Source organism: Pseudophryne corroboree, chromosome 3 (assembly GCF_028390025.1).
Source record: "Pseudophryne corroboree isolate aPseCor3 chromosome 3, aPseCor3.hap2, whole genome shotgun sequence".
Taxonomy (NCBI): Eukaryota; Metazoa; Chordata; class Amphibia; order Anura; family Myobatrachidae; genus Pseudophryne; species Pseudophryne corroboree.
This window is the reverse complement of record NC_086446.1, coordinates 88237523-88253788: the sequence shown is the minus strand read 5'-3', so window position 1 is coordinate 88253788 and position 16266 is coordinate 88237523. Positions and strand designations below refer to the sequence as shown.

The window sequence follows — 16266 nt, the reverse complement described above, 5'->3', positions numbered from 1 at the left end:
AGTAAGTGCATTGTCCATTTCTGCTGGGAGAGGCTTATGGACTCGCCAGTGGACAGGAGATGCAGATTCTAAAAGGCACATGGAAGTTTTGCCTTATAAGGGAGAGGAATTATTTGGGGATGGTCTCTCGGACCTAGTTTCCACAGCAACGTCTGGGAAGTCAGCATTTTTACCCCATGTCCCCTCACAGCCTAAGAAGGCGCCGTTTTATCAGGTTCAGTCCTTTCGGACCCAGAAAAACAAGCGTGGAAAAGGCGGGTCTTTTCTGTCTAGAGGCAGAGGTAGGGGGAAAAGGCTGCAACAAACAGCAGGTTCCCAGGAGCAAAAGTCCTCCCCCGCTTCGTCTTCCAAGTCCGCCGCATGACGGTGGGGCTCCACAGGCGGAGCCAGGTACGGTGGGGGGCCGCCTCAAGAATTTCAGCGATCAGTGGGCTCGCTCACAGGTGGATCCCTGGATCCTTCAAATAGTATCTCAGGGATACAAGCTGGAATTCGAGGCGTCTCCACCCCACCGGTTCCTAAAATCTGCCTTGCCGATTGCTCCCTCGGACAGGGAGGCGGTGCTAACGGCAATTCACAAGCTGTATTCCCAGCAGGTGATAATCAAGGTACCCCTACTTCAACAAGGCCGGGGTTACTATTCCACACTATTTGTGGTGCCGAAACCGGACGGTTCGGTGAGACCCATTTTAAATTTGAAATCCTTGAACACGTACATAAAAAAATTCAAGTTCAAGATGGAATCGCTCAGGGTGGTTATTGCAAGCCTGGACGAGGGGGATTACATGGTATCCCTGGACATCAAGGATGCTTACTTGCATGTCCTTATTTACCACCCTCACCAGGAGTACCTCAGATTTGTGGTACAGGATTGCCATTACCAATTCCAGACGCTGCCGTTTGGACTGTCCACGGCACCGAGGGTATTTACCAAGGTTATGGCAGAAATGATGATACTCCTTCGAAAAAAGGGAGTTTTAATTATACCGTACTTGGACGATCTCCTGATAAAGGCGAGGTCCAAGGAACAGTTGTTGGTGGGAGTAGCACTATCTCAGGAAGTGCTGCACCAGCACGGCTGGATTCTGAATATCCCAAAGTCACAGCTGGTTCCGACGACACGTCTACTGTTCCTGGGTATGATTCTGGATACAGTCCAGAAAAAAGTGTTTCTCCCGGAGTAGAAAGCCAGGGAGTTGTCATCTCTAGTCAGAGACCTCCTGAAACCAAAACAGGTGTCGGTGCATCACTGCACGCGAGTCCTGGGAAAGATGGTGGCTTCTTACGAAGCAATTCCCTTCGGCAGGTTCCATGCCAGAATTTTTCAGTGGGACCTGTTGGACAAATGGTCCGGATCGCATCTTCAGATGCATCGCTTGATAACCCTGTCTCCAAGGACCAGGGTGTCTCTACTGTGGTGGCTGCAGAGTGCTCATCTTCTAGAGGGCCGCAGATTCGGCATACAGGACTGGGTCCTGGTAACCACGGATGCCAGCCTTCGAGGCTGGGGGGCAGTCACACGGGGAAGAAACTTCCAAGGACTATGGTCAAGTCAGGAGACTTCCTTACACATAAATATTCTGGAACTAAGGGCCATTTACAATGCCCTAAGTCAAGCAAAATCCCTGCTCCTACACCAGCCGGTGCTGATTCAGTCAGACAACATCACGGCTGTCGCCCATGTAAATCGACAGGGCGGCACAAGAAGCAGGATGGCAATGGCAGAAGCCACAAGAATTCTCCGATGGGCGGAAAATCATGTACTAGCACTGTCAGCAGTGTTCATTCTGGGAGTGGACAACTGGGAAGCAGACTTCCTCAGCAGGCACGACCTCCACCCGGGAGAGTGGGGACTTCATCCAGAAGTCTTCCAGATGATTGTAGATCAGTGGGATCGGCCACAGGTGGACATGATGGCGTCCCGCCTAAACAAAAAACTAGAGAGTTATTGCGCCAGGTCAAGAGACCCTCCGGCGATAGCTGTGGACGCTCTAGTGACACCGTGGGTGTACCAGTCAGTTTATGTGTTTCCTCCTCTGCCTCTCATACCGAAGGTATTGAGTATAATAAGAAAGCGAGGAGTAAAAACAATTCTCGTGGTTCCGGATTGGCCAAGACGAGCGTGGTACCCGGAACTTCAAGAGATGATCTCAGAGGACCCGTGGCCTCTGCCGCTCAGACAAGACCTGCTACAGCAGGGGCCCTGTCTGTTCCAAGACTTACCGCGACTGCGTTTGACGGCATGGCGGTTGAACGCCGGATCCTGAAGGAAAAGGGCATTCCGGAGGAAGTCATTCCTACGCTTATTAAAGCCAGGAAAGTTGTTACGGCAAATCATTATCACCGCATATGGCGGAAATATGTTGCATGGTGTGAGGCCGAAAAGGCCCCAACAGAGGAATTTCAACTAGGTCGATTTCTGCATTTCCTGCAAGCAGGAGTGAATATGGGCCTAAAACTAGGATCCATTAAAGTACAGATCTCGGCTCTGTCGATTTTCTTTCAAAAAGAATTAGCTTCAGTACCTGAAGTTCAGACATTTGTAAAAAGAGTGCTGCATATTCAGCCCCCGTTTGTGCCTCCTGTGGCACCCGGGGATCTCAACGTAGTGTTGAGTTTCTTGAAATCACATTGGTTTGAGCCACTAAAAACCGTGGATCTGAAATATCGCACGTCGAAAGTGGTCATGTTATTGGCCTTGGCTTCGGCCAGGCGAGTATCAGAATTGGCGGCTTTATCATGTAAAAGCCCTTATCTGATTTTCCATAGGGATAGGGCAGAATTGAGGACTCGTCCCCAGTTTCTCCCTAAGGTGGTGTCAGCGTTTTACCTGAACCAGCCTATTGTGGTGCCTGCGGCTACTAAGGACTTGGAGGACTCCAAGTTGCTTGACGTTGTCAGGGCCCTGAAAATATATGTTTCCAGGACGGCTGGAGTCAGAAAGTCTGACTCGCTGTTTATTCTGTATGCACCCAACAAGCTGGGTGCTCCTGCTTCTAAGCAGACTATTGCTCGTTGGATTTGTAGTACAATTCAGCTTGCACATTCTGTGGCAGACCTGCCACAGCCAAAATCTGTAAATGCCCATTCCACAAGGAAGGTGGGCTCAACTTGGGCGGCTGCCCGAGGGGTCTCGGCTTTACAACTTTGCCGAGCAGCTACTTGGTCAGGGGCAAACACGTTTGCTAAATTCTATAAATTTGATACCCTGGCTGAGGAGGACCTTGAGTTCTCTCATTCGGTGCTGCAGAGTCATCCGCACTCTCCCGCCCGTTTGGGAGCTTTGGTATAATCCCCATGGTCCTTTCGGAGTTCCCAGCATCCACTAGGACGTCAGAGAAAATAAGAATTTACTCACCGGTAATTCTATTTCTCGTAGTCCGTAGTGGATGCTGGGCGCCCATCCCAAGTGCGGATTGTCTGCAATACTTGTACATAGTTATTGCTAACTAAAGGGTTATTGTTGAGCCATCTGTTGAGAGGCTCAGTTGTTTTCATACTGTCAAACTGGATGTAATATCACAAGTTGTACGGTGTGATTAGTGTGGCTGGTATGAGTCTTACCCGGGATTCAAAATCCTTCCTTATTATGTCAGCTCGTCCGGGCACAGTGTCCTAACTGAGGCTTGGAGGAGGGTCATAGTGGGAGGAGCCAGTGCACACTAGGTAGTCATAAATCTTTCTAGAGTGCCCAGCCTCCTTCGGAGCCCGCTATTCCCCATGGTCCTTTCGGAGTTCCCAGCATCCACTACGGACTACGAGAAATAGAATTACCGGTGAGTAAATTCTTATTTTCTGCCAGGAGGGTCTTATGGACTCGGCAATGGACAGGGGATGCCGACTCTAAAAAACACATGGAGGTTTTGCCTTATAAGGGTGAGGAGTTGTTTGGGGACGGTCTCTCGGACCTCGTATCCACAGCGACAGCTGGAAAGTCAACTTTCTTGCCACAGGTTTCCTCACAGCCTAAGAAAGCACCGTATTACCAAATGCAGTCCTTTCGTTCTCAAAAAAGCAAGAAAGTCAGAGGGGCGTCCTTACTTGCTAGAGGCAGGGGTAGAGGAAAGAAGCTGCACCTTGCAGCTAGTTCCCAGGAACAAAAGTCCTCCCCGGCTTCCACTAAGTCCACCGCATGACACTGGGGCTTCACAAGCGGAGCCAGGAGCAGTGGGGGCGCGTCTCCGACACTTCAGCAATCAGTGGGTTCGCTCACAGGTAGATCCTTGGGCTTTACAGATTGTGTCGCAGGGATACAAGCTGGAGTTCGAGGTGACCCCCCCCTCACCGTTACCTAAAATCCGCCTTGCCAGCTTTTCCCACGGAAAGGGAGATAGTCCTGACGGCTATTCACAAGCTGTTCCTCCAGCAAGTGATAATAATGGGGCCCCTTCTTCAGCAGGGAAGGGGTTACTATTCCACACTGTTGTGGTACTGAAACCGGTCGGTTCGGTAAGACCCATTCTAAAATTAAAATCCTTGAACATTTACATGAGAAAGTTCAAGTTCAAAATGGAATCGCTCAGAGCGGTCATTGCCAGCCTGGAAGAGGGGGATTTTATGGTATCTCTGGACATTAAGGATGCGTACTTGCATGTCCCCATTTATCCACCTCACCAGGAGTACCTCCGGTTTGTGGTACAGGACTGTCATTACTAATTCCAGTTGTTGCCGTTTGGTCTATCCACGGCACCGAGAGTCTTTACCAAGGTAATGGCGGAGATGATGGTACTTCTCCGGAAGCAAGGAGTTACAATTATTCCGTACTTGGACGATCTCCTCATAAAGGCGAGGTCCAGAGAGCATTTGTTGATCAGCGTAGCACACTCTCAGGAAGTGTTGCTACGGCACGGCTGGATTCTGAATATTCCAAAGTCGCAGCTGATTCCTACGACTCGTCTGCCCTTCCTGGGCATGATTCTGGACACACAACAGAAGAAGGTATTTCTCCCGGAGGAGAAGGCTCAGGAGTTAGTGACCCTGGTCAGGGATCTCCTGAAGCCAAAGCAGGTGTCGGTGCATCACTGCACGCGAGTCCTGGGAAAGATGGTAGCATCATACGAAGCCATTCCTTTCGGCAGGTTCCATGCCAGGATCTTTCAGTGGGATCTGTTGGACAAGTGGTCCAGATCGCATCTTCAGATCCATCGGCTGATCGCCCTGTCCCCGAGGGCCAGGGTGTCTCTTCTGTGGTGGCTGCAGAGTGCTCATCTTCTCGAGGGCCGCAGGTTCGGCATACAGGACTGGGTCCTGGTGACCACGGATGCAAGCCTCCGCGGATGGGGGGCAGTCACTCAGGGAAGAAACTTCCAGGGGCTGTGGTCAAGTCAGGAGACTCGTCTGCACATAAACATACTGGAATTAAGGGCCATATACAACGCCCTGAGTCAAGCGGAGCCCCTGCTTCGAGACCAACCAGTGCTGATTCAGTCAGACAACATCACGGCAGTCGCCCATGTAAACCGGCAGGGCGGCACAAGAAGCAGAGTGGCGATGGCGGAAGCCACAAGGATTCTTCGTTGGGCGGAGAATCACGTACAAGCACTGTCAGCAGTGTTCATTCCGGGAGTGGACAACTGGGAAGCAGACTTCCTCAGCAGGCACGACCTCCACCCGGGAGAGTGGGGACTTCATCAAGAAGTCTTCGAGCAGATTGCAAATCGGTGGGAACGGCCACAGGTGGACATGATGGCGTCCCGCCTAAACAAAAAGCTAAAAAGATATTGTGCCAGGTCAAGGGACCCTCTGTGGGTGTTCCAGTCGGTATATGTGTTTCCTCCTCTTCCTCTCATACACAAGGTACTGAGAATAGTAAGAAAAAGAGGAGTGAGAACGATACTCATTGTTCCTGATTGGCCAAGAAGGACTTGGTACCCAGAACTTCAAGAGATGATCACAGAGGACCCATGGCCTCTGCCTCTCAGACAGGACCTGTTGCAGCAGGGGCCCTGTCTGTTCCAAGACTTACCGCGGCTGCGTTTGACGGCATGGCGGTTGAACGCCGAATCCTAGCGGAAAAGGGTATACCGGATTAAGTAATTCCTACACTGATAAGCGCTAGGAAGGATGTGACAGCAAAGCATTATCACCGCATATGGCGGAAATATGTTGCTTGGTGTGAGGCCAGGAAGGCCCCTACAGAGGAATTCCAGTTGGGTCGTTTTCTGCATTTCCTACAGTCAGGTGTGACTATGGGCCTCAAATTAGGGTCCATAAAGGTTCAGATCTCGGCCCTATCCATTTTCTTTCAAAAAGAACTGGCTTCACTGCCTGAGGTTCAGACGTTTGTAAAGGGAGTGCTACATATTCAGCCTCCTTTTGTGCCACCAGTGGCACCCTGGGATCTTAACGTTGTGTTGGATTTCCTGAAATCCCACTGGTTTGAGCCACTTAAGACCGTGGAGCTAAAATATCTCACGTGGAAAGTGGTCATGCTATTGGCCTTAGCTTCGGCTAGGCGTGTGTCAGAATTGGCGGCTTTGTCATGTAAAAGCCCCTATCTGATCTTCCATATGGACAGGGCAGAATTGAGGACTCGTCCCCAATTTCTCCCTAAGGTGGTATCATCGTTTCATTTGAACCAACCTATTGTGGTGCCTGCGGCTACTAGGGACTTGGAGGATTCCAAGTTGGTGGACGTAGTCCGGGCTTTGAAAATGTATATTTCCAGAACGGCGGGAGTCAGAAAGTCTGACTCGCTGTTTATTCTGTATGCAGCCAACAAGGTTGGCGCTCCTGCTTCGAAGCAGACTATTGCTCGCTGGATCTGTAGCATGATTCAGCTGGCTCACTCTGCGGCTGGATTGCCGCATCCAAAATCAGTAAAAGCCCATTCCACAAGGAGTCCCCACCGCAATCCTGGGGATTAGTCAGTGGCACACCAAACAGACGGTGAAGACTTATCACCCAAGTTCAGAAGTGTTGGAGAAAAAACAGAATTGGCTTACATAGGTAGAGGATAGTATAAGCCATGCTGCCTGGCAAGCTGTTAGGTAACTTAAAATTGCTAAGAACACAGCCTAGTCACAGGCTGCACATGGTGAACCCGAGCAGTAGGACATACTGATCCGCTGATCCAAGGACTCCACGGTTCAGTCTGGTAAATGAACGACTGACCTGCATCTAACTACCAGTTGTAGCAGACTCCGGATAGAGAAGCTATAGGGAAAAGTCCCAATTTCAGACATAGCACATGTACACAACAAAAAATACTTATCGTAGAGAAGATCCTTCAGTACCACAGCATGCCATTCAACCATTGTACTCTGAAACAATTGCTTTTCGGTCACTGGCCACAACTGTGGAGGCTGGCATCTGTGGTGAGGAGTACCCAGTCCGGGATCCGTCCCTTGTCCAGGTGGATCATCTGGAGCCACCAAGTGAGAGACAGGTGAACTACCGGGAGTTATCATTTGTGATCTGATAAGATGTGGCCGTCCATTCCACTTGGCCAAGATCAGATGCTTCAAAAAGGGAGAGAATGAAACTGAGCATAATCTACCATGAAGAAGGTTGAGACCATCATTCCGAGGACTTGCATGGCTGAGTGAATGGACACCTTGCGAACTCAGCTCTGCAGTCTCGAGATTTGGTCTGCTGGCAGGAAGGGTTGCTGACTCGCAGAGTCTAATAGAGCTCCCAGGTGTAACATCCATTGTGATTGCATGAGGGATGCCTTTTTTCTTAATTGATGAGCCATCCGTAATGTTGAAGAAAGGCTATCGTAATTTATAGATGTCATTGCAAGACCTCTTGTGAGGTGGATATGAGCAGTAAATTGTCTAGATAAGGAAGTATTCTGACTCCCTGATGACGCAGCCATGCTGTCCTAACTGCCATAACCTTGGTAAAAATTCTGGACACCATCGCCAGCCCAAAAGGCAGCACCTAAAATTGCTAATGTTGGTTGCATATAGCAAAACGTAGGTTTTGTTGATGTGAAGGAGCAATAGGGATATGCAGATACGAATCCTGCAAGGACTATGGAATGGACAGTTTCCATGCAAAACTTGGGAACTTTTACAAATCTGTTTTGAGATTGAGGATGGGCAGGTGAGACCCGTTGGACATGGGCATGAGAAACAGGGAGGAATAATAGCCCTTGCCGCATTGAAACTGAGGAACCGGAACTGTCACCTCTGATTGCAGGAATGAGTGAACAACTTGTTGTAGAATCTGAGCCTTTTGGAGGGTCTGGAGGAAGGCCCATGTAAAAGAACTGTGGCGGGAGACATCTTAATGAGACTACTTACCCATGAGGGCTCACCTCTTGCACCCAGGCATATGACTGGTCAGAGACCAGATATGCGCGAAGTGAAGTCTGTCTCCCATGCTGGGTTCCCCCAGGAGGAGGCCCGCCCCTTCAGGCTGTGGGCTTGTCAGGTTTTGCTGGAGGTTGTTGTCCAGCACAGGGTTGCTTGGTCTTGGGCTTAGTCTTTGTGTTGTCTGGGAAAAGCCTGTCCTTTTGCTTTGCCTTGGGGACGAACGTTCCGTTAGAACTCCTGACACGTGGTGTAGGAGTGGATGGGAGAAAGGCTGTCTTAGCTGCAGCCAGAGCAGCGACAATTTTGTCTAATTCAGCTCCAAATAACACCTCACCGGTAAAAGGAAGAACTTCCATTGTTTTCTTGGAGTCAAGGTCAGCTTTCCAGGAACATCAGTGGGCTTTTTCAGTGAGGAAAGAGTAGTAACAGGCAGAGTGGACGTCTTGACTAGACATGTGATATGTAAATCCACCAGAGGGGTTACCTCCCACTTAGCACAATCCTCTGCAGGGATTGGGTAATGGGATGCTAATCGTTTAGTTACAGGAAACTTTTTACCCAGAGTTTTCTAGGGTTCCTGTCCTATTACCATGAGATGATCTGAATTTGGATATTCTTATCTAATTATTTTTTGTCGCTTAAAAACATCAGTTTTCTTAGGCTCAGGTTCCTCCTCCGTCAGTTGGAGAATTTGCCTAATAGCATAAATAAAAGCTGCCACTATGTTGGGAGTTTCCTCTTCTACGCAGGAATCAGTGATCGATGAAGTTGTGTCCTCACCTTCCTCAGCAGATGACTTGTTTGAGTCTGACATAGGCGTGAATTGAGATGAAATTGTGGTCCTGGTAGTGGACCGAGAGGATTGCTTAGTCCCAGGCAATATTTTTTGCAAAGCCAGAGGTGTCTGGGCTAGGCTCTGAACCGTATTATTAAGAGTATCCACCGAAGGTGGATTAGTAATTGCGACAATATTAGGTGGTGCTAACATAGGTGGTCCCATGGGGGGAGTGAGTCAGTCCACTAAAGTACCCAGTACCTGAGAAAAAGAAGCCCATGGAGGCTCTTGATTAGGTGCTGAAGATGTTGGCTGGCCAGGAGTTGCGTAGCAGTTTACACACAGCCCATCCCGTACAACATCCTGTGCAGATAATCCTGCAGAGCACATTCTACAGGACAGTAAAACTTGGACATCTGGCTGTTTGCAACCTTTTGCCTTGTTAGACCTAACTGCAATATACGTAGTATTATAACAACAACAACGGTTTGGCAACCAAGATGTATAGTATGTGACCATATTCAGCAGCAGTGCTGAAAAGACCCCTGAAAGCACCTGGTCACAGGGCACAGAAAAAAAACAGGGATATAATATATGTAAAGCTGAAATTAGAAAAATCAGATACCAGAAACTAGCACAAGTTACATACAGTGAAGAGAATTACTATAATACAACTACAATGAGCACTTTTATCAACTACTCAGCTTTTTTTGTAGCAGGTTGGATATAAATTATGGAATAACCTGGCTCCTTGGAGACGTTTTTGCAGGGAGTTTGAACCCAGCGTTCACGGAGACTGGTTTGCTTGCACTGAGATTACTGCCAAGTCTCTGAGTAGAGGAGGGTGTGTTAAGGCGTGAAGGCCACGGTGGACTGGCGTCCAAAGCTGGGGGAAGGGCTACAGGTTGAGTACTCCCTCCCCTATTGGAGGGCTACAGGTACTGAGAAGACCCTTGTAAATTCAGTTCAGCGCACTGTAACCTGTGCCTCAATGCCTTAGTGGTCTAGTGGAGTCCCTGAGCGGTGTCAGTGTCCACGCCAGCACCACTGTCCATCTCCCGGGATGCGCAGCGGACAGCAATTTCAGTGCAAGTCCCGGTAGATAGGGACCCTCTTACCTGCTCCCCGTTACTGGCTACGCAGTGCAGGGGTCACGAAATAGTGAGCAGCTCAGGTCGCGCTGTGTGGTTCCCCGCTGCAAGTACCAGTCTTGGCTGGGGCCGTGCGGGAGTTTCAGTGCCAGCAGGGAGTTATGGAGATTGCAGCGTTGAAGTACCTTAGACTTTCAGCGCTGATGGGCTCAATACTGTAAAATAAAAAAAAATGTAAGAAAGTTTGGAGCTGCAAAATAGCATCCCCCTGTGAAAAGGTGCATCCAGTTTCCTGCTGGCACCAACTAAAAACTGACCTGCCTGAGAATGGAGGAGGGGTTCTAAGGAGGAGGACCGAGGCATCCTGCAAAATCTGAAAAGCTTAACTGTTTGGTGCCCAGGGCCTGAACCCATCACCTACAACCCCCAATGTTCCCCTGTCGAACCCTATGGAACCCAAAGAAGTAAAATGAATATAATGTAACATGTAGGCAAAAAGTACAAGCAATAAGATATGACCCTGGACAATGCAAAGTGGGCATGGCACCTAAGGCAGTGAATTTACTCTATAGATAATGGTCTGCTCCCCGTAGTATGAGTCTGGCACAGGAAGGACACTGGGAAACCAGTAGAAGACCTGAGAACAGGAACCCACACCTCAAACTGATGGATTTCCAGACTACGGAGTGAACAAAGGGTCCCCCTGAAAATTGATCCTTATGATATTCCTCGAATAAGCGTATGGTCCTCATTGAGCGGACCATAGAAACTAAGTCTAAATACATATGTAGCATGACTGCTAGTATAATATTTATGAATTTACCTAGCACTATGCACAGGTAGGTTAAGTATAGACGTATCCTAGTTTACGCCACAAAACCTATCTGCAGGAGCACAGGCCGCTGGAGAAGATGGCCTCCCAAAGTTTACCAGAGATCATCTTTTGGGCTGAGGAGAGCACTGCACCGAGTCTGACTCATAGACTCTTATCTGTCACCTTCATCAGAAAGGCCACATTAGGAAGGAGGAGAGGAGCAGCTTTAGTTAATTGTGTAATGTATTGTATAGATATAACACACTGGTGGGTCAGGCACATAACATCTGAGCTATCTCCTGCTCATGGAGATTCCCATCTGGCTTCTTTAGTAGGAGGGCTGAAGACAGGAATGGAAATGAAATAACTCCTTCTGATAATGTGTAATACGGACCTGCCCTGTGAAGGAATTCTGCACTTCCATTAGCAATTCAGAGGGCACAACCCCCGGCTGATCCCTGTAAAAAATGTACCTTAGAAATTTGTTAATAATCCCACCGTCCCTAGGAGGGTGAGTCCATACCCTGACTGTAGCCTGTGGTTCTATGCATACAGAGGAAATACAGGGTCCAGCATCTGCAGTAACGAGCTGGATATCAGATATAGATAAGGTACCAATTGGAAAATCCCCAGACAGCTGCAAGTCCTGTCAGGCATAAGAAATGAACCTGTGGTCACATGCAGTAGTTGTTTATTGTTATTGCAGTCAGACACCATACATGAGTCCCTCAGGTTTGTAATAACAGAAAGGCCAGTAAATTAAAATGGCCACCTGACTGGGGAGAGCGCGTGGACTCTTTTGCAAGCTGCCCTGTGGAAAGGAAGCATGCCAAAATGGTGGGGGAGGAGAGAAACGGTAAATGGCAACCCCCAATGGCTGACTCCTGAAAACTTGCTGCTGTTATGAATGGCATCCCTTTGCAATTACGTCCTTGGTGGCCAAGCGGGTAAGCGAAGAATGCAGGGTCCCCACTGCGTCGTCATCTCCGGTGGCCGCCCCCGCCGAAGGGGAACCGCTGCTGTGCTCCCGACTCTCCGTAGTGCAGGGCGCCTTTTACATGCTACCCCTTGTTGCTCCGGCTGAAGCTACGCTCACGCTGTGTGCTCCGGGACTGGCTGGTGTCACTGTTGCCAGTGTGCCAGCCTCTGGAGCAGTGTACTGATGAAGCAGCTGGCGTGAGTGCGGCCTCTGCAGCTGGCCAAGTGAAAATAAAAAAAATAAACTAAAATAAAGTAAGAAAACGTAAAACATAAGCTGCCAAGGCTGCTAAATCAACGTGTATAGCTTTGTTGGGCACCAAAATGAAACTGGCTGCTGGAGGAGGGGTGGGGTATAGCGGAGGAGGAGCCTGTGCTGTTGCTTCAAACTTTTAACTATTTGGTGCCCAGGCTACTCCAGCTCCACATATGCAAATCTTTCCAGTGTCCCCGTGATAGAAAGAGTAATACCCATCAAAGCAGTGCTTGCTGAGCTCTTGAAGGCTTGAGTGAGAGGAAGTAATTAGTTGGGAGGAGAGGAGCCAGTCATTGGCAGAGCAAGTTGGATGGGAATTTGGAGGGAGATGCAGTTGGAGATGTAGGGCTTTATTGGTGAGTGTGAGGAGTTTGAAGTGAATTGGGTTCTGAAGAGGATGAGGAGCCAGTGTAGGGCCTGTAGGAGAGAGGAGGCAGAAGCAGTTAGATTGGAGAAGATGAGCCATGCAGCAACACTGAGGACAGATTGGAGTGGGGAGAGATAGGAGTTGGGGAGGCCACGTAGGAGCAGGTTACAATAGTCCAGCCTAGAGATGACCAGTGAGTGGATGAAGGTCTTAGTTGCCTCCAGTGTAAAAAAGGGTCTGATCCTGGATGCTGGCAATCCTGGGACAGGTACTGAATGTGGGGATTGAAGGAGAGGGCAGAGTTAATATCTCCAAGGCGGTAGACTTGCAGGATAGATGGTTAGGTTATCAATGTATAATAAAATAGAGGGCGGTAAAGGGACTCCAGTTGGTGGGAGGATGAGTTCAGTTCACTCTTATGGTGTGTACACACGGTGAGAATTTTTCTTATGATCTGGACTATATAGTCAAAATCGTAAGAAAAGTTAGTGCAGATCGCAAGGTGAAAGTCACCTTGCGATCCCAATTCGATGCCGATGCGCGGCCCCGCGCGGTAGGCATCGCAAGAATAGATAGACTTTGCAGGCGAGTCAATTTTGACTATCTTTATAGAAGAGATAGTCAAAATTGACACTTAGCCAAAATCGCACATGGTCAGTATCGCAAGCACATGATGAGTGTGCTTGCGATACTGACTATGTGCCGACCTATCCCCTGTCACATAGTGAGAATCGGGCATAGCCCGAATCTCACCGTGTGTATGGGCCATTAGACATGTTAAGTTTAGGAAAGTGCTCAGACATCTATGAACATTTGCTCCTCAGTATAAAGAATTTTGCTTATTTTCATACATTTGATTCCAGTAGATGGGCACACAAGCAAGAATACCTCGGGGCAAGATCGCATTATGTCTTCAGATTCTAAAAAAGAAGATAAGAACATACAAGAGTTTCCAGAAGAAAACTCCATTATCCTAAAAATACATCCAGAACTTCCCAGTGCAGATATTTCATGTGGTCCCTCTAGTCACAGGGAACCGTCTCTTGATAATTCAGATCTTGCTACACACAGTACAGCTCATAATGATGAAACAGTATCATCCAGTACTGAGTTTGGTAAAAGTCCTATGCATCAGTCAGTTTTTGATAGACATCAGCGATCTCGTACAGATGAGAAACCATTTCCATGCTCTGAGTGTGGGATACGGTTTACATATAAGTCATTTCTTGCTAGACATGAGATAAGTCACACAGGTGTGAAACCATTTTCATGCTCTGAGTGTGGGAAATGTTTTATACAGAACTCACATCTTGTTGTACATCAGAGATCTCATACAGATGATAAACCATTTCTATGCTCTGAGTGTGGGAAACGTTTTATATATAAATCATATCTTGCTAGACATGAGATAAGTCACACAGGTATGAAACCATTTTCATGCTCTGAGTGTGGGAAATGTTTTATACAGAACTCACATCTTGTTGTACATAAGAGACATCACACAGGTGAGAAACCATTTCCATGCTCTGAGTGTGGAAAATGGTTTACAAACACCTCAGATCTTCTTAGACACCGGAGACTTCACACAGGTGAGAAACAATTTTCATGCTCTGAGTGTGGGAAAAGCTTTATACAGAAATCATATCTTGTTAAACATCAGAGGACACACACAGGTGAAAAAATATTTACATGCTCTGAGTGTAGGAAATGTTTTACAAACAAATCCAGTTTTCTTAACCATAGTAGACTTCACACAGGTGAGAAACCATTTTCATGTTCTGACTGTGGGAAATGTTTTACGCATAAGTCATCTCTTGTGGTACATCAAAGGATACACACAGGTGAGAAACCATTTCCATGTTCTGAGTGTGGGAAATGCTTTAGAGAGAAATCCTATCTTTCTACACATAAGAGAAGTCACACAGGTGAGCACCTATTTCCATGCTCTGAGTGTGGGAAATGTTTTACACAGAAATCCCATCTTGTTGTACATCAGAGAAGTCACACAGGTGAGCACCTATTTCCATGCTCTGAGTGTGGGAAATGTTTTACGCAGAAATCCCATCTTGTTGTACATCAGAGATCTCACACAGATGAGAAGCCATTTCCATGCTCAGAGTGCGGGAAACGTTTTGTACAGAAATCTCATCTTGTTGAACATGAGAGAAGTCACACAGGTGAGAAACCATTTCCATGCTTGGAGTGTGGGAAATGTTTTACACGGAAATCAGATCTTCTTAGACATCAGAAACTTCACACAGGTGAGAAACCATTTACATGCTCTGAGTGTGGGAAATGTTTTACAGATAAATCAAATTTTCTTAAACACCAGAAAGTTCACATTATATGAATGTAAATAATAAAAGCAGACCTGAATACATTTACTATGCACATACATTAATGTATTTTGATATCACTGAGTTATTGGGCAATATTTGCTTTTATTACATTTACTTATATTACTGTAAATGTAATACACAGATGGTTGTGAAGTTATATTTATTGCATTTTGAAATTTTGTGGTGAAATCTGCAGAGAATCAGCAAAAGCAGCTGTTTAATAAATCTAGTCCACAGTCACCTAGTATAATAACGTGTGATAATGTTATTACCATTCACAGAAAGACATACATGTAATATGAGTTATAAAAATATGACTGAAAAACATTGCTCAGGTGTTGAATGTTTAGCATTTTCATTTATTCTATTAGATATTGGTATCACAGTAATAGCAGACCACAATTTAGTACATAGATTCCTAAGCAATATATAGTCACTACAATGGGTTGATGATATAGGGGCACATGTAGAGTTGGGCTTAAATGCATTTTGATCTTTTTCTGATTGCACATGCTTTACACATAGGGGTAGCTGAGTCGCATTTGTGCATGCATCTCCTCACGCTATGGGGGCAGGGATCCTGCAGATGTGGCCAGAGTCCAGTAAAAAATGCAGCTATTTGAGGGCTGATTACTTGCAGTTCCTCAACCCTGGGTACGGGATCCCAGCGCACCGGATGTCGAATGTCAGTATACCGACCTCAGCATCCCGAGCACCAGAATGCCGGCAGGGTGGACGAGCGCAACAAAGCCCCTTGCGGGCTTGCTGCGCTCACCACAGGTTCTATTCTCCCTCTATGGATGTCGTGGACACCCACAGAGGGAGAATCACTACTTCGCCCGGTATTCCAGCGGCGGTATAGTACCCCTGTCGGGGACCCCGGCGTCGGAATTGAAGAGGCCGGGACCCAGACGGGCAGTATTTTAACAGCATACTCTTGGTGCAAGTCAGCCGGCGGACACACCTGATTGGCTGAATGTGTCTTACTCATGTTTGCTAATGTTCTAGTCGTATTTCTGTTGTGGTTTATTTTCATGATTACAGTGACATGAGCAGTTTATTTTCATGATTACAGTGACATGAGCAGTTTATTTTCATGATTACAGTGACATGAGCAGTTTATTTTCATGATTACAGTGACATGAGCAGTTTATTTTCATGATTACAGTGACATGAGCAGTTTATTTTCATGATTACAGTGACATGAGCAGTTTATTTTCATGATTACAGTGACATGAGCAGTTTGCAATGAATCTATGTTTCCTGGTCCACAGTTAAATGGGAAAGGAACTGGCATATTTATTAATGTGTAAATAAAAAAAAACTTATTTGTGGTAATTGTGCTTTTTGTTTAAGATGCTCCCTTCAACTTATGTATTTATTAA

At 47.2% G+C, this 16266-nt stretch overlaps 1 protein-coding gene across 7 annotated transcripts in view; it reads left to right on the top strand.

The window, feature by feature from the left end:
* Nucleotides 1-15208, top strand: part of LOC135057044 (gastrula zinc finger protein XlCGF26.1-like) — a 353457-nt gene extending 338249 nt beyond the window's left edge. For 6 of the 7 annotated variants that reach the window (XM_063962905.1, XM_063962904.1, XM_063962903.1 and 3 more), the window contains one exon: nucleotides 13406-15208. In XM_063962905.1, the coding sequence (XP_063818975.1) occupies nucleotides 13406-14892 (1487 nt within the window). In that variant the 3' untranslated portion in view covers nucleotides 14893-15208. The remainder of the gene's footprint in view (nucleotides 1-13405) is intronic. The other variant, XM_063962906.1, reaches the window with a different exon arrangement.
* The last annotated feature ends 1058 nt before the right edge of the window (nucleotides 15209-16266 follow it).